At 40.7% G+C, this 25000-nt stretch overlaps 1 protein-coding gene across 4 annotated transcripts in view; it reads left to right on the forward strand.

The window, feature by feature from the left end:
* The window catches only part of adam12 (ADAM metallopeptidase domain 12), a 76205-nt gene that overhangs the window by 33335 nt on the left and 17870 nt on the right, over positions 1-25000 (forward strand). For 2 of the 4 annotated variants that reach the window (XM_027008866.2, XM_027008868.2), the window contains exons 4-11: positions 1662-1740; positions 4730-4806; positions 6799-6985; positions 8211-8276; positions 9533-9604; positions 9920-10089; positions 10306-10420; positions 14027-14175. In XM_027008866.2, the coding sequence (XP_026864667.2) occupies positions 1662-1740; positions 4730-4806; positions 6799-6985; positions 8211-8276; positions 9533-9604; positions 9920-10089; positions 10306-10420; positions 14027-14175 (915 nt within the window). The remainder of the gene's footprint in view (positions 1-1661; positions 1741-4729; positions 4807-6798; positions 6986-8210; positions 8277-9532; positions 9605-9919; positions 10090-10305; positions 10421-14026; positions 14176-25000) is intronic. The other 2 variants (XM_027008867.2, XM_027008869.2) reach the window with 1 other exon arrangement.

The following is a 25000-nucleotide window of genomic DNA, read 5'->3' on the forward strand; positions in this document are numbered from 1 at the left end:
TATAGCCATCCTTTTTTAATAGCTAGCTATGATCTTTTCAGCCAGGAATATCATTAGGATTGTGCCTTTGAGGCTTAAGCCACAAGTGTTTTGATACCAGCCCTGAATAATTTTTTCCATATCGGGTTTATTAAAAAAGTGCACTTTGGCACTTAAATAATACCAGATTATCTCCCAAGCCTGGCTCGTTGCTCTTAGAACAGTGCAATTTTTCAGGGCTGAAAAATTCTGCAGCCAACTATGTTTACCTGACACTCTTATCCAAAGCAACTTACAATTACGAGCAATTGAGGATTAAGGGCCTTACCCAAAGGCCCAACAGTGGTGGGGCTTGAACTAGCAACCTTTGGATTAGAAGTCAAGTACCTTAAGAACTGAGCCACCATTTAGTTGCTGTTGACCATCTTCACATCAAGTTGGAAAAGCTTCTACTCTACCAGTTTTTTTTAATCCATATTGAAGTACTCATATCTTTAATAGTGTTTAAATGCCCTTTCATACAGAGAAAGTATGGTTACCTATTTCTCTGAATTTTCTAATAATGCCATATCAGTTCCACTACCAACAAAGATTTGTAGCATTTGCCTATCAACACTGCAACTTTGGGCAGATTCTACTGTACCTTTTTCCCCCCTAAATTCACATTAAAGTAATCATATTGAGATTTAAATACATCTATTTCTCAAACATTTCCCATAATTCCAAAACAATTCCAGTACCATCCAAGGGTATTCATGTATGTATATACGTATGTGTGTATTTATCTATCACTTAAAGATAAAGTTTGGACATCTGCTTCCATCCACTGGATCTGTCAGTTTCTTTTTAGCTATTCAAAAAGATGAACTGTCTTCCTTCACTGTAAATGTCATACTTGAGAATGGCCCAGAAGTTCTCAGTAGGATTTAAATCAGGTAAAGAAAGGGCCCACATCATTCTGTCATCTATGATGCCTTTGTGTGCTAGCCAAGCAGCGGTGTACCTTGAAGTATGTGATCGAGCATTGTTCTGCAAAATGATCATGGCCTTAATGAATGTTGTTCACATTCTTATACCCCTGCTTGAAGTGTCTTCTAGAAACTTGTAAGTTTGGGAGTTGCTTTTCAGTCCATATTCAACCTGAAAAAGGGCCAACTAGCTCATCATTACCAGTGCCAGCCCACAGCGGTATACCTCCTCCATCTTGCTGGTGCTTCAGTCAAACTGGTACTCTGTGCCCATTAATGTGTGCATTAGTAATCCACCCAGGCCCACTCATCCGCTCCAGCTAGAGTCCCTCTCTTTTCAATCGTCTCATTTCAGAAATCCATCTTCAGGTATTTCTTGGCCCAGTCATGATGCCTTAACTTGTGAGTCTCACTGGTGGTCGTGTTTCAGCCTTTCGTAACTTAGCCATGTCTCTTTCCACTTGACATTTTGTGCTTCTTGACACTCCTGGAAGGTGGCAGTTTGAAAATATGGTAGCAATGGAGTCTAATGAGTTCCTTGTAACGTCACGTTTTTTTCTTTTACAGTCAATTTTCACCTTTTCTTCTCCATACATCTTTTTGTGCCCCAATTGAGGATTCTTAACAAAGTATTTGATTGTGTGTGTGTGTGTGTGTGTGTGTGTGTGTGTGTGTGAGTGAGTGAGTAACTGTTTCATTTGTGCTCTTTTGTAGGGGTTTGTTCAGCAGCAATTACACTGAAACACACTACAGGGAAGATGGGCAAACTATTACTGGCACTCACAGCTCTAAGGTAAGATGGACGACAAACAGATGATGGGGCTTTATCAGTAATAATTGTTTCCATCTCCGAAACAACTTGGAAACATTTGTGCATCAGGTAAATACAAAATAATGATCACTAACAGCAAGGTTTTATTTTACCCATACGAACTAAAATGTTTTTAGAGCTTCACATTCTTTTTATGGGAAAGAACTATAAGAAAACCTCAACAGTAATCATGCCCTCATTTATCTTGCCCTTTTTCCTTAAGTAATGTTAGCTTGTGGAACATTAAGAGAGGCAGGTCTGACTTGGCTAGCCAACCACTGTCTTGAATTGGTGCCCAGGTGTCTTCTGATAGGCTGTTTATCAACACCATTGCTGGACCTTATTTCAGTCACCTAATGGATCCAACTGAGTTACATAATTATACCAGCGCCTAAAACAGCCGCTGACAGACTTAACAGCATGTTACCTTCCTCCTTACTCATGTCAAACATGGCATAGGCATACTCGCTGGTGTTCTTCCACCACATTTATCCCTAATTTCTGCTTTCATAAGCTTCCTAAAATCACAATAAGTAGAGCCCTTTGTCTTCACAGCCAAACAGTGGATTGAAAAGATCAGTTCACAGAATGAAGGGGACTGTGACTGACAGGCACAAGTGTATGGAAAACGCTTTGAGCTGCTTTCTTATTTTTACAAAACACTGACTGCGTGTGTGCGTATGTGTGTGTGTATGTGTGTTGGGGGTGTGGGTGGTCACTTAAAATTGAAAGCGCGGACTTCGGGGAAACAGGGAAAGATGAGGACTGAAAGCGAAAGAAAGAACAGCAAATGAGAATATTCATTTAGGTCCATGTCCTGCTGAAAAGTGACTTCAGTTCGGCATGGCCACAACTGCTTTCTGAATTTGTCTCTTAAAATGCTGTTCTGGACTCACTATCTCATCTCAAGATCACCTTTTACCAACTGAGCATGTCTTTTTTAACAGGGGTTCTTCACAAGTTAAATGTGTTCAACTGTATGGCCAGACGCCCAGAAAATGTCTTTCTGTGTTTGTTTTGGTTCTGCTGGAAATCAGGATGCAATGAAAGAAAGATGGTTGGGTGTTATTAATACAACTTCTAGACTTTGCCTTGCCATAGTACTGTATTATTTAAGGAGGCCATTAGCAGAGCCACTGGCAGATATATTCAGATGTGGGTATGTGTGAGTCCAGTAGCTATTTCTCTGTATGTGTGTGTGTGTGTGTGTGTGTGTGTCCGCTTGAACCTGTGCCAAGCATAACAGGGTGAATTTGTTTCCTCTGTAAACCAGTGCAGGAGACACTTCTCTTTTTGGCAGAATGTGTGTGCTTCCTGTCCTCAGGAAGCTGACTAAATACAGCCAGCACTACCCAGCCATTCATTAAGCACCCTGCGCAAGGTGGTCAAATTTCATATTGATTCTATACTGATTTCATGCATTATATTTATTCATGGTGTACCACAAAAATTGTTGAATTTCAAAGTTTATAATAAATCACAGTGATACTAGCCAATCAGGGTCAGCTGTTAGGCCAAGCACTTGTAACTGCGAAATAACTGCACACCTCTGGGCATGTTCAGCCATCCTATGATGTTTTGTCAGCAAAGGCTAAGAAAGATGCATTAACTTTCCTTATCATGGAGGTAGCATGTGTTACCCTTCACCTTCCTAGGTCATGCGATAGAGTAGACCTTCCTAGCAGCAGGCAACTGGCAAAAATACTTGAAAAAAAATTTGAAAAAATTTGGGTTGAAAAGAAATCAAAATACATGTGTAACAATGAGCGGTAAGGAGGTGAACGCTTGTGCTGAGAGGAGCAAGATTTAATAGGGGCAAATCCAAAATCAGAGTTGTTTAGGCAGTCCAGAGTCATAGAGCCGAGGAAACATTACAAAACAAAAACACACGAAGGCAAACTAGGGAAGCAGGCTAGGAACTAAGGGTAGGAAACACAAAGGCTTAGATAAACACAAAGACACGGAGCACAAAGAAACAACCATCAAACATTCAAACATTAATTCAAAATGAAACAAACAGTCAAACCACCAAACAAACTAACATGGAACAGCCACGACCAAGGCACACAACAGGGTTTCAATACATGAAATTCACAAAACTAGAAATGAGGGACAGGTGTAAACAATCAATGTGAGGACAAAACGAAACTATGGAACGGTACAAAACACAAGACAGGGAAAACACGGAACACGGAAGGGACTGAACGTGACAACGTGTCTGTTATGCCTTTTGTAATCTACCAAAGTAACTAAGATGAAAAAGCTGAAAATCCATGTACTAAGTATATTAATCTTAATAGAAATTGTCACAGAAGGCACAACCAAAAAAAGCTTGGTAGTGTTGAATTATGTCTTGTAACTGGGGCTCATGTGCCTCACAGTGCAACCTCCATGTCTAATTCTCCCCAGACATGTGCTTAGCCGCCTTTTCATCCTCCCCCTCATTCTCTCCCACCATGACTGTGCAAAATATGCCAGAGAGGCACATAATTAGTGCTCTCCCATAACTGCATGACAGGATGTGTTGAGAAGTTTCCCACCCTCAAAGGAGACGATGCGCTAGCCTTCACCCTCCCAGGTTGATGGTGGTGTCAGGAGATAAAGGAGAGACCTACTGCACTCATAATTGGCACAACTAAACTGAGAAAATTACTCACTCAATCTGCCTGATTCATGTTAACACATTCCTTGAACCATCATTCAACTATTTTTCAACCTGTGTTCACCTGCTATAGTGCCTTTTTATTTATAGTAATATAGTATATATATTATACTTATTATATCACACTATAGTAATATATATATATATCTATATAGTCATTTATAGTAATACCACTGTTGTCTGTGGTTACAACAGATGCAGTGATTGACAAGCTAAGACTGGTGAACTGTTAGCAAAGGCTGCACTTCGCAAAGCGTCACTGTCTTTTTGTAATTGACTTACTTTTTTTATTTATTTATTTTCTTCCAGATGAACTGCTATTACCATGGTGAGGTGCAAGGACACACTCATTCCGACGTCAGCCTTAGCACTTGCTCTGGTCTCAGGTGAGGATGACATCGTCACCTTGGCATCCTAGGCTTAATTAAATGACTCTCTGTGCTAATTGTCAATCATTTTTGGCCTCACTTTTCAAGGTCTTTAGAGCAGTTTTCAAAAAAGGAAATGCCAGCATATGCTTCTGAGAGAAAAGCTATTAGGAATCTGTAGATGAACTATTATTGTCCTACATATTGTTTTCTATGGTAGTGCTGTCTCTTATTCATAAAGGTGCTTTTTGAGACACTAAAGCTGACACAGTGAGTTAAACAATCAATACTGTCTGTACCAATACTGTCTGTACCAACCTACGCTTAATCGCCCATGCTGTAAGTACACAATGTGATGAAAAGCATTTAACATGTCATGAAAACCTTTAGCAAAGCAGTAAAATGTAATTACCAAGAACATTTGGTTGCTGTAAATTTTCCATAAAAGGCTGACTGACCAAATAAGTAAACATTAACTGCAAGCATCAGGAATTCCTCAACGAAGAAGCCTACTCTCCAAGGTCTTGGTAATTACAGAAAGCCTTTTTAATGAAAGCTCATCGTGTTTAAATTTGGCTCTTGAAAACCATCAGGAAGACAGATGTGAAGACCGTGCTTCATATACTGTGTGCTATTGGGTTTTGAGGCTGGCAAAAATGTGTTCCTGAATTTGGTTGGTTGTAGTAGTGTTTCTGGGGTGTGAGAGCGAGATGGACCCCAATGCTCTAAATAGTCATGAAGCACTGAATCTCAGGAACCTTCTTACCGAAGTCAGCTGAAGGTGCAGTTTCACATAAAAATCATCAGGGTTCTCACGTCAGCAACTTCAAATGGGGATATTATAAACTACAATGTAACAGTTCCAGGTTATATTTTGAAGCTTTACAGTACATCAGATGTGCAATACATCAGCAAGAGCTAGGCCCTTGCATGCTGTTATGCAAGGAGTTTCATATCATTCATTTGAAACTGTGTTTTGGAGAGAAGTACCACACATCTTGAAGGGATTTGTGATTGCGTGTGTATGCATGCATGTGTAGTCTAAACCGATTATTGTGCCATTTTAATTGCTTATTGCACCCACCCAGTACTGATACACTGTGGTTTAAATTGACACAATCTTGTGAGAATTTAAACAGCTTTTTGCTTGAAATGTAGTCTGCACTGATCGACACTCAGGATATTAGATGTTTTCACTGAGTGCCACTGTATTGTCTTCTTCAGATCTTTGTTCACTGTTAACATCTCCGCAACTGCGAAAAGAAATAAACTACTGTAAACCTCCAAGAGGAGGTACATGGATTGCAGTAAAGAGGGAGGGACAGTGATATGACACTCGGCACAATCTGCTGTCATTTTGTCAAAACATTTCCACATCCACCCATGAGGCCAGAAAGAGATGAAGATTGATTAGATAGTACATTGATTGGCTAGCAAATGTAGCTGTACGTACATGCATGAATCATCTGCTTTCAATTTTCACATAAAAAGCTATCCATTTTAATTGCATTTAAATTGAGTTATCTGATCTAATTTTCTTCTTCTGTCATGTCAGCCAAGTATGTATACAGAGTTTGCATGGAGGTCAGACTAATTTTTTCCAGAGGTACAATACCGCAATACAATTTTTGTAAGGTGCAGAAGACTCTGAGGCCACATAAAACACTGCAAATCATGTCATGTATTTTATATGTAAGTTTATGGATTCTGGATGCTCAGAGGTCTCAGGAGGTGAATTCTGACTGCTGTTACTGAAGATCATGGGGGAGGAAAAGAAACAATGTTAAATGCCATTGCTGCAAGCTGAAAAAATATATGACGTTCTTTCCACTTTAAGATTCCCTCAGGTCCTCTGAACTATAAGAACAAGGTCTGACTGTTTTATACATATCTTTGATTGTTCAAAATCACGCTTAAAATTGTGATAATGTGAACAAGGCCACCATTAAATCCATTACTGGGCTCCTGTGTATGTCCCACTCCTCAGTATTGTTCTAATGCGTTCCACAGGGGTTTCATCTTAGTTGAAAACAAGATGCTCATGATGGAGCCTGCCTTTGAACCAGCGAACGATACGCATGTGGTCTACCGAGGAGAGCATCTGCGCTTCCCCTCCGGAACCTGTGGCCATGGACACAACATATCCGTTGGGAACCCCGGCAATATTAGAGGCCTGCTTCAGTCACCTGGCACCAGGGTCAGGAAATCTCTCTCCCTTGCCTTTTTTCTCTCTTTTGCTCCATCCCTCTAACTTTTCTTTTGTGCTGTGTCTTTCAACACTAATAATCAGTCATGAAAAAAAGCACATCTTCCAAGATTTATTTATGTCAGCTACAAACCAATGCAAATGTGTTTCCTACTCAGAAAAACAATTAACACATAGAAAAGTAATTAGCATGTAGAAAAGCAATTACCATGAAGGCACCTTATGTCATAGTCTGATGTCTTTGTTAATGCACATAACAATAACAGAAATCCATGCATTTAGCACAAGATGCCCTGTCGGTGTTTAAAATCCCTACTGTACTTAATCACAAGGAAACTGCCTAAATGAGCCATATCACTGCAGAGGTTGTCTGGCATAACAGTGCTATTATAACCCCATGTGGTATCCTGGAGATGATATTTCAGCAATGATTAAATAAAGGTCTTAATAATAATGTTGGATGAATGTACTGTAGAAGATTGCTTCATTCACTAAGAATTGCATGTTTTTGCAAATCGCTGGGTGTATTGCTGGAAATGGTTTTATATGGTGTATTAGAAGGGTTTCATATGGTAAGCATGGCAACTGCATAATGTTATGTACTATGTTACCAAAAAATGACTTGAAAGGGGTAAAAATATTTTTCACCCTGTATCTATAAATCAAACAAGCACATTATTTGTCTAAGTGTATCATGTGGTTCAACACATAGAAAAGCTTCCTTTCCTATTATAGGTTTTGCTGTTAATAGAACAAACACTTACAGTCTTAATATTTAGCACACATGCTTTCTCCAGACCATTTATGTGTGGTATGGGGGGAGTAAAGTTTACATGTGGTGTAGGGGTGGTGGGGTTGTGTTTATGCAGTTTATTAGGTTATGCGGTATGTCTCAATTTAGACATTATGTGGATGCCTCTGAGGGAAGTCTCTTGCGAAATTGATAAGAAGCAATCTTGTAAGGCCTTTGAAATAGCTCCAGGAGGAAGATATGTTAAGAGAATCCCACCCCTTCTAATTTTAAGATCTTTGGTCTAATGAGGACATTTTACAGCATTTTGTGTCTGTTTCAGAGAACAGCCATTTCATTCCAGGCTGTCAATCTTTTTCTGTTTCCTGATGCATGTATAGATTAGCCTATTTATCTAGCTGTGCTTTATTGTTGTTTTGTTTTTATTTTTAATTCCTCACTTATGTCTTTTCCTCTCTCTCACAGCATAAAAGAGATGCGCAGAAGACCACCAAATATGTGGAGCTCATCATCGTGGCTGACAACAGGGAGGTAGGTTAGGCCAGGTCGGCTCATCACACCCATGGGGCACCAGATGTCACTCAGCCTTGCCAGGATCCAGGAGTCAGTGATTCATCCAGGCATTGGGGAATAGTAGGCATAACAAGTTCTTGCTGTTGTTTTGACTTGCTCCATAAGCAGGTCTGCATGGGGGATATTTTGGATATAAACAGGAAGTGGAAGACTATTTCCTACTGGCCAGACAGGAAACGGGAAGTGGTGTGCTGTAAATAAATAAATAAATATTTTTTTTTACAAAAGAAGACCATCAGCTATAAAATAAATGGTGATTAAGGCATTTGCTGCCTGGACAGCCTGTGTGTGTGTGTGTGTGTGTGTGTGTGTGTGTGTGTGTGTGTGTGTGTGTGTGTGTGTGTGTGTGTGTGTGTGCATGTGACCAAGAGACCCAGTTTCACTAAAATCCAATATTGTACTGCAACATTCATCGATTTTGACAGTAATTGGAAAACTTTATATGTTTGCATGGCAATAAGGTGTGATAACAGCCCTATTCAGCATTCAGCAATATTATCTGAATTATAGTATATACTGAATTTTTTTCTTCCACACAATGCTTATCATGATAAAGATTATACCTAATTATCTTTATTGAAACATTTTCCTTCGTCTTTAACAAATGAAGCACACAGACATGTACACATAAACGCACGGATGAAAGAAGTGGAAAGGAGTCTAACATGCACCCACTCCCCCTTCTATTATTGAGTGTGCCTGTAAATCTAGTGCAACTCAGATCCAATGTATGCAGACCATATGGCTCTCAGATTGACACAATGTTCAGCATATGCTGTGTCACCTGCAAAGGAACACACACACAAATGCAAACATCCAGACACATACACACACACACACACACACACACACACACACACACACACACACACACACACACACACACACACACATTCTCAAAGACACACACATATACACATGAATAAACGTAGAAATAAAATACATACAAATATTCACATGTATACACGTGCACACACACACACACACACACACACACAAAGACAAATACACATTCACACCTATACACGTGCATACATACATGCACACACACACACACACACACACACAAATACACACATTTACATGTACACAAACAAATGACATACAACATATGCTGCATGTTTCTTTCCTACTTAACATGGCGCTCTCTGTCTCTTTTTCTCTCTTTCTTTCTCTTTATCTCTCTTTCTCTCCCTGTCGTTCCATATTTCCAGTTTCATAAACAGGGCAAAGATGTGGAGAAGGTCAAGCAGAGGCTGGCTGAGATTGCTAATTATGTAGACAAGGTATAATGTCCCATGCCTTTTCCCATTATGACCAAGATAGTGTTATCAGCACTAGAAATAAAGCACTGATTGACAAAGATCGATGTGGGTCTGCCAAAATGAATGAATGTTTGCCTTTGAAATGAGCTTGATGCCAAATGGCCAGGTAGGAGACCTCAGTATTTTTAGACTGTAGATTGCTGGCCATGATCTGTAGATGGATGAACAGGTTGAAAAAGTGTAAATTAGGAATACAGGAGCTTATGCATAGTGCATATGTAGGTATTATTTTGTCTCTGTGTTTGTGTGTGTGTGTGCGTGTGTATGATAAATCAGTTTTACAGGGCTTTGAATATCCGTGTGGCTCTGGTGGGGTTGGAGGTTTGGAGTGACTCTGATAAATGCCCAGTGTCCCAGGACCCATTTACCACACTGCATGAGTTTCTGGACTGGAGAAAACTCAAACTGTTGCCACAGAAACCTCATGACAATGCCCAGCTTATCAGGTATAGGGAGTGTGCACACACACACACACACACACACACACACACAAACACAAAAACAAATATTTGTTAATCTTCGCAGAGGTACAATCTCCTGTTAGACACATTTTACAGTTCCTTTGTGAGTGTGTGTGTGTGTGTGTGTGTGTGTGTGTGTGTGTGTGTGTGTGTGTGTGTGTGTGTGTGTGTGTGTGTGTGTTGATTCCATTTATAACGCAGTCATATTATGATCGTTGACTCCTGTGGCAGCGGTGTGTACTTCCAGGGCACCACCATCGGCATGGCCCCTATCATGAGCATGTGTACTGCAGAACAGTCCGGAGGCATCGTCATGGTGAATAATTACACTCTGTATATTCACTGTATTCAATGCTTTCTACATCCATATACACAGATGAACAGATTAGGGTCATTTGCTATGTAGGCATATCTATCAGGCCGTGATACTTCATATGATTAGGTGTGTTACATCTATTTGGAACCACTATCCTACTTACAAGCTGTCTCATTTAAGTAGCAAGGCTGATACTCTGTGCATTTCTATATCATAAATTCTTAATTTCTTCTCATTTATTCAATATTTTGTGGCTTTTATCTCTGTGTCCCACAGAAAATACCATAAAAAAGCTTTGAAACATAAAAAGGCTCTCCTGGACACCTTTGTTTTTCTTCCAAATGTATTTAAATGTATAGGAAGTTTAGCAAAAAGGGTTTTTTTTGGCCATGGAAAAATGTGCTTTTTTTGTTTGTTTTTGCTCTTTACTGATTACCTCTATTATGAGTCCTTTTGGGCCTACAAAAGCCCACGGTAGGTGAGCCGAGTGCAGTTTTGAGTGGTAATGAATTTAATTAAGTGTCACACCATAAGAACCACCCAAGGTCATTTGCAGCACCTACATTTTTCTAACACAGGACTTGCTTGTCAATCAAAGAAATCACCTGTGGTTCCTTACTGCAGCTAAATACCAGATATTTACATTTTTATTAGGCCAGATAAATCACTCGCACTCCAGGGGTATGTTTCATGTCTGACATGGTAAAAGTGCCTCTCTTTTAAATTCACTAGGGGTTCACTAGGCAGAAGTGATTAGACATAAGTCAGAATCAAATATGTCCATATAGTTTGATGAATGGTTCCTATTAAATAGTCATGAAACGTGCATGGTATACCAGCAGGTCTGTGGCCTGTGAGGTAGTAGGAGGGGAATGAGAGCGAGAGAGAGAAAAAAAGAGTGAAAGAGATAGAGACATCATTCTTTGTTGGATGGCTGCTTTGCTTTGCATTCTCCTACATAGCTCCAGATGTGTGTTCCTTCTGTCTTGCACAGGTGGTGAAGGTCATGAATCATGAAATAAGACTTTGGGATTAAATGTCGTGTGTGTGTGTGTGTGTGTGTGTGTGTGTGTGTGTGCCAATCCCTATCCTCACAGCTCTGTTTTTTGCTCACCCACATGTTGTTTGAGTTTCACAGATCAAATAAATGTGTCACCACCAAGTGCTTAATAAATACTCTAATAACAAAATGGTGGGAAGTCCTTTATAGAAAATGCTCCATGCAGCTCTGAAATAAAAAGATCCAGACAGCTCTTTTGCCTGTTTCCATCATGTTTCCATATGGGTTTGGCCTGCCATTCCCACACGCTCAGCCTGCTGATGCACTTCCAAAGAGCCAATGCTGTCATGCACTGAGTACATGACATAACTGACATAAGTCTTAGGGCTGCATTATTTCACCTATTTTATTTCAGTGTTTGCAATATAATTACATTCTGAAAGCCCACCTTAGCAGTACTGACAGGTTCAAATGAATTGTCATTTTATTTTTTACTTTATTTTTCTTTTTTTCTTTTAAATAAATTGCATTTTAGTTTATGTCTTAGAATGGAAGAAATTAGACACCATTTCTATATTGGTTTAAGTTTTACTGAATGGGCACTTTATTATATACCTTTGACGTTTGGGGCTTGCCTGTATGGAAACTAGATATGTGACCTCAGAGTGCAGTATAAAATCAGGTGAGCAAGTTTTCTGTGGATTAGTTTTAGTGTGAATCCACATTAGAATGGGAAAAATGAGTGATATGAGTGACGAGGTATGTTCATCGGTGCTAGACTAGCCAGGGCCAGTATTACAGAAACTGCCAGCCTTATTTCCAACCTTGCTCATGCAATAGTTTCAAGATTATGCTGAAAATATATTGAGAATGGGGTGAATGAGGCCCAGTAAATGGGGATCCTGTAACATAACTCGTTGACAAAAAGGGGACAAAGGAAGCTATCAAGAATCATTCTGATGAACAGGTGGTGCACAGTCAACCAAATTGCAGCCAAATACAATGCTGGTGCTCCAACTAACATGTCCAAAGATACAACTCCTCTTTCCTTAGCATGGATGGACTCTAACAGCAGACAACCAATTCGAATGTCATTGCTGTATAAGAGAAGCAGACAGGCAAGGCTCCAGTGGGCAAAATAGCACAAAAAAAATTGAATCACTGAGCAGAGGAAAACATCACCTGGTCAGACAAATCCAGATTTCTGTTGCACCATGCTGACAGAAGGGTCAGAATTTTGACAGAAGCAGCAAGAATCAATGAGCCCTTCCTGTAAGGTATCAACACAAGTATGAAACTGGTAGAGGTGGAGTGATGGTGTAAGGAATGTTTTCTTGGCACACCCTGGGTCCTCCACCTGTGGATGGAAATTTGGGCAATACGGTTTACCTACACAATGTGGCTGATCAAGGGCATCCCTTAATGGCAGCTGCTGACTCTATGGCAGAAGGACACTTTCAGCACTATGATGCACAATACAACAAGGGCCATATAATAATGGATTTGTTGCAGGAACATAATAGTGGGTTTTCCTTTCTTCCCTCGACTTCACAGTCCCAGATCTTAATCCTGTAGAGCATCTCTGGGACGAAGTAGAGCAAGCTATTCAGAGCACGTCAGTGCCTCAGTTTAATTTTCAGCAACTTTGAGAAGCTATCCTATCTGCATGGGCAAAGCTTTTTCAACACCTAGTGGAATCTATAACACAATGAGTTGCTGCAGTTCTGAAAGTCAAAGGAGGTCCAATGCACTACTTGATAGCCATTTTATAAAGGACAGCAATTTAAACCACACTGTCCTATTAAAACAGTATTTTGGCCAAAATGACTTTTTTTAAATGAATGATGCATCAATTATGAAAATTTGCAAGACTTTTTTCATATATAATGCATATATAATACATTTCAGCCTCAGATCTCCCATCCTAAATTATTATCTTCCAGCTCCTGTAGGCTGGAAGTGATGTGTGAAAAACTACTGGGAAAGGTCAGGGGTATTTGGGTTTAGAATTAACTTGTTTGCAGTTGCATTCAGGATGGTCCTGAGAGCAGTGTCTGGGTCAGTTTTGTATTTTAATAAATTGTGAAAGTGATCTGTATAGATGGAGAGGAATCTAATTAAATCAGAATTCCTGTGGGTTTTTCTATGAACAGTCCTTGATATGACAGATTCAAGATGGAGACTGAGTGGTGCTCAGGTTGGGATCATAAGTGAAGAGGATAAGTACTAAAGACAAAAAGAGGAAATAGGAAACAACAGAGAGGAAAGAAGGAGAAAAATGTGTGTGCTAGAGAGAGTGAGAGAAGACAGAGAAATGGCTTAATGGAGAAGCTTCGATTCAGGTTACAATAACACTGTTTCAGAATTGTCTGACATTTACTGAATGTTGCATGTGGGTCTTTTCCTGTTGATTTTTTTTTTAATTAATTCATGGAATTTTAGTCTTTTCTTTCTTTGAAATGTCTTCATCTATAATAGGCATTTATGTACTGTTCAGACAGCACTTAAATACTAAACCAACTATAGCATACTCCTAAAGCAACTACATTGGGCCACTTTGGATTTCAGTTTGATTGGTGTATTGTCGTGACCCCCCCCACCCCCAGGACCACTCGGTTAACCCACTAGGAGCGGCTGTGACCCTAGCCCATGAACTGGGCCACAACTTTGGAATGAACCACGACACTCCAGAGCGGGGGTGTGGCTGCAGGATGACAGTGGATCGTGGTGGCTGCATCATGACACCCTCCACCGGGTGAGCTTTTCGCCACTTCTAAACAAAAGTCATTAATGTGTCACAATGATTAATAAGTCATTATTTATTAATGAATGAATTATAATATTAATCAGTGATCCCTGTCATGTTCCTCCTTTGACTGCCTAACCTCCCCAAAACAGAAGTTGGAAAATCAGCAGCCTGAATTTGAATTTTGCATTTCAAGCTACTGTAAACTTGCCTTATTGTAGAATCCAGGAGTAGTAGAAATGCCAGATTAAAGTCACTGTTTACATATATCCTATAAACCAATGGTTAATAGCCCTACAAGTCTCACACACACACACACACACACACACACACACACACACACACATAAGCTCACTGGAATTTCCAGCTTAACTTCCATATATCCTGGGCCCAAACAGCAGCCTGGGCCCAAACTTGTCGATCTTTTGAACGCTTTTGGACTCGAGGACTGGCTGAAGCCTCAGTCGGCCTGCACGGCAATTCAGTTTCCACTGCTGTGTCTGGAACATGGTGATAACGCAGTTGCCAGGAGTGACGGGGGCATATGACTAGAGTCTGGCGTTAGTAAACATCAGGTTGATAAGGTGAGGGCATCTCGTTATGGGAGATTTCTCTCCTCAGACTGATGTCAATTTGCTCTTATCAGATGATGAGTTCGAGGCTCGCCGAGTGCCATTCAACAGAAGGACAAGAGAATGCATAAAGGGGAAGTGATGGCTGGTGTAGTGGAAGGGTGTTGGGGTTCCTTTGTCTGTTTTTGCCCTTGGAGGTTGGGGATAGTGGAAAAAAAGATGTAAAGTCTGATGGACCAGCACGTCTAATTTATGGTGAACAATCCTGTATTTGGGCTACTGTAAGGTGAGGATCATGGGATATCCTCTAAGGGATCATGGATATTTTTCACTGGGCAATTTTTCACTGGGCCATTTTCCTCTCATCTTCACTTTCACTGTTGTCCTCTGATCCCTGAAGCACCCTCATCAGGTTTTCACTGCCATATGCCATCAGCTTTCCTCAACACCACAGTACCCCTGTAACCATGGAAACCCACTATCTTCTCCTCTTTGACTAGCTTCCTCTTCTCTCTTTGTTTTCTCTGATGTCAAAAGGTGTCAATTTTGAACTACAGTAGGTATTATCGCATTGCAATTAATTTCTGTTCAGACATTCAGAATTCAGTTTATGCAATGTTATAAGACATTTTTGTTATCATACATACTCTGTGTTCTTAAATAATATGTAGAAGAACACTTGCAATTCTGAAAGCAGGCTGATCCAGCTGGGCTGCCCATCCTAGTGGTTTCAGAGGCACAAGAACAGCAGACACTCTTTAGCAGCCGCATGTGATTAGTCTCTTAGCTGTTGTGGGCTTATCATGTACCATGGTGTTTCCGTTTAACTCGCGACTTGTGATTGTAGCACAGCTACAGCCAACAGAGCAGACCTGTCTCCTCATTGTGTACTTGCAGAACAACAGGGCTAAAGGAAAGCACCCTGGGGGCCTTTTGGCTTCCTCAGGAGAGTGACTGAATGTAAAATAATAATAATAACAGTTGAATGAAGGTGAACCACAGTTATTGATGTTGCTTCTTTCTGTTTATCAAATAGAAGGGTGGCGTCTTTCTTTTGGTGTTCTTCCTTCTCTCATGCAGGTTTTATAGCTGTGTGTTCATCCAGCATCAGAACCTCTCCCTGGACCTCAGCTGCTCGACTGATGGGAATAGTATGCAGCAGAGCCAGGGCCTGTTGCTTTGTCAGCATAGAGGTCACCAACAAAAGTGTACCCACTCATGCAATGGATTCAAAGCTAGAAAGTTTATGCAAGTGTGAGATTCAGAGGCACTGAGTTTAAGTGATACAGCTTATAGGTGACTCAATGTAGCTCAATATTTACTGTGGGCTGATTTACTGGACTTATTCAACAGCTAATGTGTTTTGGCAGGTAGACATGTGTTTGATAGATCAGACTTGTGTATTAGTGCAAAGTCAGGACAATGCTGCCTCATTTTTTTTTTACTTCCCAAAGGAGGGACAGACTTCCTTAGTTTACTTGACCCTAAGAACCATAACAATCAGTCACACACACACACACACACACACACACACACACACACACACACACACACACACACACACACACACACACACACACAATAATTAATATTTGTTCTTTATTAAATACATACACACAACTATTGTATGTAATATATATATACTATTGACTAATATATGTAAAATGTAACTAGTCTAACTAATGTAGAAACCAAGGTAACCTTATTCTTCTCTACTGCCTTACTAATACAGGTGCTCAAGACCCTTCACCCAACAGCACTCTATGGGTTGTTGTATGCAAGCTGCACTAGAAGCTATTTTAAGTTGAAACATTTCCTGATCTGCTGGCTGTGAATCCTCCCTCCCTGACAGTTGCAGAGCGCTTTTATTTTAGCACCTTTATGTGCAGTGGCCCGTTTGTAGTATGCAACCAACTAATCATGTCACGCAAACTGACAGAGTTCTGGAGCTGGTAACACAATGCAGTACAGAGAGGGGAAAATTGAGGGAGGTAGAGACACAAAGAGAGAGAGAGAGAAAAGAGAGTGACAAGCTAAGATAGACAGGCCCAAGCCCAGGCCCAGATGTTAAATAATTCTGAAAAAGATAGGGAAGCAGACAGATGGGTGGAAAAAGATGGACAGATACAGAAATAGAGATAGGAGAAGCATTCAATAAACAGATTTAGCGAAGCAGACAGGCAGACAAAAGACACTAGGACAGATGCATGACTACACAGAAAGGCACACTGGCATACAGGAAGCACTGAAAGGGGGAAGAGATAGAGAGCGATCAGGGATGGTTAGGAAAGTGCGAGGACAAGCGGTGCTTTTAGGACCCAGTGAGTGCTGATGATGACTTTGTGGATGCTGAGCATTATATGGTCCTCTAAGGAGAACAAAGGTAGAGAATTGATGCAAAAAAGAGGTGTAGTTGGTGAAATCTCCTGAACAGGATATGTGCTACCTCTCCAGGGGCAGTCTGGATCTGCATTAGCCTAGGAAAGGTGATTAGCTCATGTCCTTCATATAATCCATAAGGCATTAGTTACAAGTTTTTATCATGCCAGCTGGCCACTTATGCTAAGGTAGAGGTTTAAAGTTACAAAGTCAAAAGAAAGAAACAGTTTAAGAGGGTGTTACTGTACTCATGGGTTCTTTTTCATTGATGTCCACTGTTGTTCAGTCATTGCTCTGCTTTTAAGCCTTGCTTTTCCCTTCAAACAAATGTGAAAGCTTTGTTGCCAGGATAATCTACATATTAACAAGAATGAAACATCTTAGTCATAACATAAGATGTTTGGTTGCAAAGGGAATTTTAAGGTCAGTTGTATCTGCTATAAAGTGTTTCATGGAGGATGTATAAACCCCAAGAAATTGCCAGGCTGGTATTGTAACGCTGCCCGAGTGCAGCAGGGCTAGGAGCAGGACGCACAAACTCCCGTGACGTGGACATACGTTTATTAACACAAAACAAAAAACAATGGCACTCACACATAACATAAATGGTGATCTCGGATAACATATAATCCAAGAAGTGAACATGAAGATACATACGGTTATCATAGACAAGGTGAACAAACACGTAAAAAGTACAGATCACTTTCACAAACGAGGTGAACGATGACAATAACCAACAACCTGCACACTTCGACCGGGGTTTAAATACAAAACAAAACACTAACCCGGTGCAGGTGTGTGCAGCCATGGTTACCAATACACACACAAGACCCTCCTACTGCATGTGGCGGGCCAACCCACATGACTCGAGGGAGGCAAGTGTTCCATGACAAGTATAGTTACAAGCTACGTTTCAACTGGGTAGCTTATAGTGTTTTTGAGGACTTAAAGTACTAATGATTTTGGCATGAACATGGAAGTTTTTTTGTTGGGTTTTTTTGTGTGTGCGTGTGTGTGTGTGTGTGTGTGTGTGTGTGTGTGTGCGTTTGTGTCTGTATTTTATGTTTACAGTATGCACAGTCTAACTTAAGGAGATTTAGCTGTGAATTAGTTGTGTTACTTGCATGTCATTACCACACCAACCAATGGCAGGAGACAGGAGAAGGTCAGTGCAGAGAAATGGTAAAGTGTTTTTTTTCCTCACATCACAAGTGTAACCTCCTGAACTGAATGCAAGGTATATTTGTAAAGAATATTGTAAAATATACAAATATTAGTGCCTATTGTGGTGCTGTGTTTAGTGAAGACTAGTGACAACACAGAACCCATGGAAATGGAGTTAATGACTTGCTACAACGGCAGTTGGACCACTTAAAATGTATGTGGCCATGCTAAGATTTTCACTGAGGTGATTTATTAGTATTAAAGCTGATATTGTCATTGAGCAGGAGGAGGTGGAAATAGCACATGTAGCCAAACGTTACCAAGTAGTGGGGTAACAGAGGCTGCAGAGATAAATGTGAGTAGATATGCAGCTGAGTTACTTAAACAACAGTAATAGTATATAGAAATTAATGATAGCTTCCAAGCCTCTACCAAAGCAAAAGGGATAGTAAGAGATTGAATGAAATGAATTGAACTGGATTTAATATACTTTATTATCTCATGAATAATCTCACCATGGATGGCAGCCCACTTATATAAAGCTGGTCCTCAAAGGGATCTTGCCTTCTCTTTTAAAATTCATTGATCACTCCCTCCAAAAATGCAAAAAATCTTGGTGTAATTGTGGATGTAATTGCCAACCTTGGGTCATGTCACAAAGTTGACTTGGCCATGCAGGTTTGTCCTTATCAATATTTAGAGAAGTCACACTTTTCTCCCTACTGAGGCCACCCCATTGCTTGTTTAGTCTCTTGTCATATCCAGGCTTGATTAGTGAAACTCATCCCTGATGGGTCTACCAGAATGCTGTAGTAGAACTGATCTTAAATGTTTTTAAATCTTCCCATGTCACTCCACTTCTCAATTCACATCACTAGCTTCATGTAGCTGCTAGTATCAGATGTAAAACTCAGATGATTGCCTACAAGACTAAAGATGGACTTGATACCACCTTCTTGATGGCAACGTCAAAAACCTGATCTGTACCTCAAGCCAGTTGAGCACTAAAGGAATTTGTCTACAGTGTACAAAATAGAGTTAAATTGAAACAGTATTACATAAAACAATAGTACAATAGACATTTACAACTAATAGACACAGGTGAGTGCAACAGGTTTAATGATCATGGGTTAATGATCAAGATTGCTACAAGTACTCAAGTACAAAAATATTGCACAAAGTCTAATATATTGTGTGGTTAAAGTTTTGAGTTGTACAGAGAATGTGGTGTTAATGATATTCAGGGTATATGACTAGTGGGTGTTTATTAACATAATGGTTAGTGGAAAGAAACTTGTGTCTGGACTGAAGTAGCTCAAACAGACTGTGTACTAGGTGTGAGGGGTCCTCAGTAAAACTCCTTGCCCATTTCCTGACATGGGAAAAGTGGAGGTTCTGGAGCGAGGTAGACTTGTGCTGATGATCCTCTCTGCAGGTCTAACTGTCCTCTGGAGTCTAGACTTGTCAAGCTGGGTGGCAGAGCCAACCCAGACAGTGATTGGTGTGCAGAGAGTGGATTCAGTGGTGGCTGTGTTGAACTGGCACAGCAGTTTCTTCCTCAGCTGGCATAGAAAATACATCCTCTACATCCTCCTTTATAATGAAAGCTACATTTGACTCTCACTGCAAGTCCTTGAAGGTGATGTTATCTAGGAACTTGAAGGATATTGTGTTTTCCTCAGTGAAGTTGTGAATTCTGAGAGGAGAAAGTGGCAGAGGGTTCAGGGTATTTCAGATTCAGGTTGAGGGTGTTTAGTGCCAGATTTTTGTAACTGACCAAAGTTTTAGCTTGTCAACCTCCTGTTTGTATGCATATTCATCACCATCCTTGTTGAGGCTGATGACTGTTGCATTGCCTACATGACTGATGACTGTTGCATTGCCTATAGAAAGGTCACACTTTGCTGGAGATTAATAAAACTTCTAAGTGTACGCGATGTGTTAAAGATAAAGACAGAGCTCTCCTTGCTATGGATGATTCTGAGGGTTATTTGAAAGACAACAGTTCAGTTGATCTTGGTCAGAAACTGATAAATGTCACACAGGGCAGGGCTAAGCAAGAACATTTGCTAAGTATACTTAGATAATAATCTTGTTCATTCCTATGTATTTGTCACCCATTTGTGTAATTGTCTATAATGTAAGCACCTATAAGGCTAACGAGAGCTCCTCATGGTATCCATTGATTTTCTTAATTAAGATTAATGTTAAGCTCTAAATAGCTCCTGTCGCTCATCTGGTAGGACAGACAGAGCATGGTGCTAGTAACATCAAGATCATAGGTAAAAATATATATAAAGCACTGTAAATATTAATTGTGTATTATTGTTTTGTGAATATGGAATAAAAAAACTATGATAGGGCTTTTCAATGTCTGGTCGATATAAGTGAAGAAAAAGTATGTTTCTGTACATTAGTTGATAGCTGACCTAAAAAATATGCTAAATTATTATATATATATATATATATATATATATATATATATATATATATATATATATATATATATATATATATATCATATACTAGCTAAAAGGTTAGCATGTGTGATAAGTGTAGATCGTGTATTTTCCAGCAACATGGCAATAATGTAAGCAGTGTGACTTCATAGTGTGACTTTGTAATAGTGGAAAATTGTTTTTTGAAAGGCTTTGTAGAATCTGGTAGACATATGCAGGTGAACTGTAGTGGTGCTTAAGAATGGTTGGTTGCAATTGTGATGTGACTAAACTAAAAGAAGTGTATAGTCACATCACAATTGTAACCATCTGTATTCTTGATGTTCTTACAGTAAAGCCAATCAATCCTCATCATGCTTGTTGGTGCTGCTTTATTAAGTGTGTTAGCTGGCTTCATGTTGTGTGATTATGGTGTCTCAGACAACAATTACAAATCATGAACGAATTCTTTGGTCATGGGTTAAAATCTGTGGTCTTTAACAGATAATGTGCCAAACTCCATGGTGGCCAATTTAGTGCCTCTGTATACAAAGGCAGCATATGATTATTTTCTGTGACCACTGCTACAATGCACATCTAAAGACCAAAACCAATTTTACAGTGCATACCTGTCAACTTCAAATAAACAGGATGTGGGACTCAGAACAAGAATATTTGGTGGAATTGTGGCAGCAGAGAAAATGACTTCTGAATGCCTCCTCTGGGACTCACTGCCTTCACCTTTGGAGCCTTGTTTTTTCAGGGTAAAACACTGCTACTTCTAATCCAAATGCTTTGTTGCGTGACCCTATTTATCATATGTGACTTTCAGCCCTAGTGAGATTGCATAGTCTCTCATGGAATTTGGTCAAGATTTCAGCTGCATCAACTCACACATGCAATAAATGTATAACTTTGCTGTAACTACAATGTACAGTCAGCTTTACCCACCCCACCTATCTACTGTCAGTCATTCAGCTGTTTAAAACCAATTGGCCTAACACCATGTCCCAGTCAGAATTCCCACATCAATGGGCAGGTCTTGTCAAAAGGTGTCACACATTCAGAAAGTGATGGACCCCAAACCTCACTCTGAACACGGTCTGTCCTGCATTCTGCACTTAGTTCCAAAGCCGTAGCCATCAAGCTTATCCAGCCACATTCTCTTGTCAACCCAGCCACTCACTCAGAGCAAAAAGAGGAAATTTGCTCATAATATGGAGCAAGTAAGATGGCCTTTATGGAAGCGCATCTGATAGTATCTCTTAATGGATGACTCTTTGGCCTTTTGTTGCCAGTCCGCATGCCTAATCATAAATGATTCTGTTATCTCCTCAATAATGCCAAACACAAAAAGGAGCTCTGATTCCACATAGGCCAATGTTACTATGAAGGGTACTGACTGAGCTGGTGGCCACTTCCTCATTTAACACTCTGCACCACCGGACCAATGCTAATAAGGTCACAGTCTGAATGGGCCTTAGAGAAAGATCCCATGGTAAAATGGGCTCTGAATATCAGCCACTGACTTTACCCCAGAGGGAGTGCCTGTTGTGCCTGTGTTATTAGAGATGTTGAATGTGTGCAGGTATATGGAGGTGCACCATTGAGATCTATACAGTCCTCTTGGGTTTGTGTGAGTTAACCCCATTGTGAGCAGGAGAGCATGCATGCTCAAGTCTATTGCGATATTGGAGGTGATGACAGTGTGAGCTGAAAGACTGCCTCCCAAAGGGGGGAGTTGATTAACAAAGCTGGAGTGCTGGCCCTGTTGAGAGGGCTTTAAACTAACATCAACCAGTGGAACTCTCAGCCTATTCCAGGAAGATTCTGGCAACATGCAAGCTCAGCTGAAATAATACTCAGCAGTGTGTGTGTGAGTGAGAAGGTGGTAGAGACAGAGGGAGGAAAGAACACATATGCATTCCTGCAAAAGACCCAGGGAGCCAAGTGGACCTCACGCCTAGGTGGACCAGGAGAAACATTTCCAGGATTTGCAGCTGTAGAGATGCAGCAGACTTTATTTGGCCCAAAGCCCCCTCCCCTCCCTCTCGCATTTGCCTTTCATGATCAGCTCTCCTACAAAGTCTTGTTTGATAAAGACATGTAGCTGGCTTTGCCTTAGATCTGATCTCACTCCTATCCCCTATAAAAACACCCAGTTTAAGATGTCTGAAACACAGCAAGTTCACTGGCACCTGAACAGAGCTCTGCTTGGCATGTGTAAGCTATGAAGAATGTTTAGAGCATTAGGTTTTCTACCAGCATTAAACTTTGATGCCTTGTACTTTTGTACCCATTTTTAAAAAATGTTATCCCATTTTCCCTAATTTAGTCATTAAACAAATTCTTACACTCCAACTACCTAGCTAACTTCTCCCTTTTATACAACAACTATGAAGTATAGGCAGTGCTGTGATCAAGTATTTCCACTGGGATACGTGGAGCCAGGCACAACATCTTTTTGAACTGCTGGCCAAGCTGTAACAGAATGCAGCCCAACACAATCAGAGGATAGCTCGCTGCCTTCATCAGCAAGCATGAACACGCAAACATCAAGGACTGGGTAGAATCACAGTGAATGATGGGGAAGGGTAATTTCATCCCTCCCTCCCACCCAGAGCAGAGCAGTACCAATTTGTTCCCTTGGACTCCCAATCATAAATGACTGTGACAGCATCAAAAATGGAATCAGCAAAACAGTGATAGGGTGAATGCTTCTGTTATGCCATGGACAAATATAGTCTTCACCAGATTTACCACCATTACCATATATCATCATTATCCACCAATCTAAAAATCTCTCACAAGTAAACTATGCAAGTAATTAAGTGTAGTATTAGTGTGTTTGAGAAGTACAGATAATTGCCCCAGGCTGTATTTGCTGTAAGCAGATGACATTTCATCCTTTGCTCTCTGTTTGGGAAGGCAGTGATGGCATGACCCACCCAGTTTTAAGCGTATCAGGGGCCTGGGGAGTGCAGTCAGGATTTACTGGTGCTAAGGTGGAAGTAGGGCAAGATTCTAGGGGGAATGACTTGTTGGGAGCTCAGGTGGAAGTGTGAAGCGATTCCATTCCAGATGGAAGGTTTAAGGGGTTGCACAGATTGTAGCAAGGAGCAGCGGGATCAGTTTCGTTTAGCTGTGGAGAAAGGAATGCAAGGCATACTGGATATGTGAAGGTCTGAGTAGACATGCATACTTGACTCCAAGTGTGTGTTTTGTGTATTTCCTCTTGGCTGCATGGTCAGCTCTTCTTATCTCCACAATTCCTGCAGCCCTGCTTGATAATGTCTTGCCAGGGAAATGTCACACACAGAAACACATACACACATACACACACACACACACACACACACACACACACAGACCTAAACCTTCCATGCCAATGTCACGCTTGGGCCACTTTCACAAGCTTCACAGCCCAGGCTGCCAGCAGGCCATACGGAGGCGCCTGTCTGAAAGCTGCCTTTCTCTGGCTCCCTTTCTCACCACACAGAGCATGCATAACCCTCTTGTCCCACTGCCAGTCCTCACCTGCTTTGTTCCAAACCACCCTCTGAAAACTCCTACGGCTCCCGAACAGAGCTTTAGTGACAGACCCAACACATGCCAGAGGCCCTTCCCACTCTCACCAGCAGCATTCTGAACAGCCACCTCTGCTGAGTGCCCCTCCCATGGACACCATCCCTTTTATTGTTGTTGGCTTGCTGGGCTTGATGTGATAGGTTGTTATCTAACTTTGACTTCCTGCTACCAAATGTCAGGGCTGTTAGTGTTGGGCATGCTTACTGATTTCACTCAGTTCTAGACCTCTAAGACATGTTGCTGTCATTTTGGCCTCAGTATCAGACTCTGCAAGAAGAGGCAAGATTTGACGACATCACTAGAGAGCTGTTTATGTTTCCTGATGTTTCACCATAATGCAACTTAATTCCACTTTGGTTCTACAGGTGCAGGATTAAATGGGTATATGGACTTGCTGCACAGGATACAAAGAACCGACTTTTGAAATTGACACTCCATTTACCTCTGAAACAATGCTTCTCATGTCTTTGCTGAAGAGTACAGGTTGATTTGTTGATAGGACACACTGTAGGGAAAGGAGGAGTTTTGAAGTTATATGTCCATTGAGTCAGTAGCTTGGCCCAGAACATCAAGTTGCATAGAACAAGATTTCCAAGATTATTAACACTCATACCCTCATGATAATCTGCTGTCCCTGCTACTATAAGAATGCTTGGATTTCTTGAGAGTGACCTAGTAATGGTTTAAAGTATC

The sequence above is a fragment of the Electrophorus electricus genome, chromosome 13 (genome assembly GCF_013358815.1).
Source record: "Electrophorus electricus isolate fEleEle1 chromosome 13, fEleEle1.pri, whole genome shotgun sequence".
In the NCBI taxonomy this organism is placed as follows: Eukaryota; Metazoa; Chordata; class Actinopteri; order Gymnotiformes; family Gymnotidae; genus Electrophorus; species Electrophorus electricus.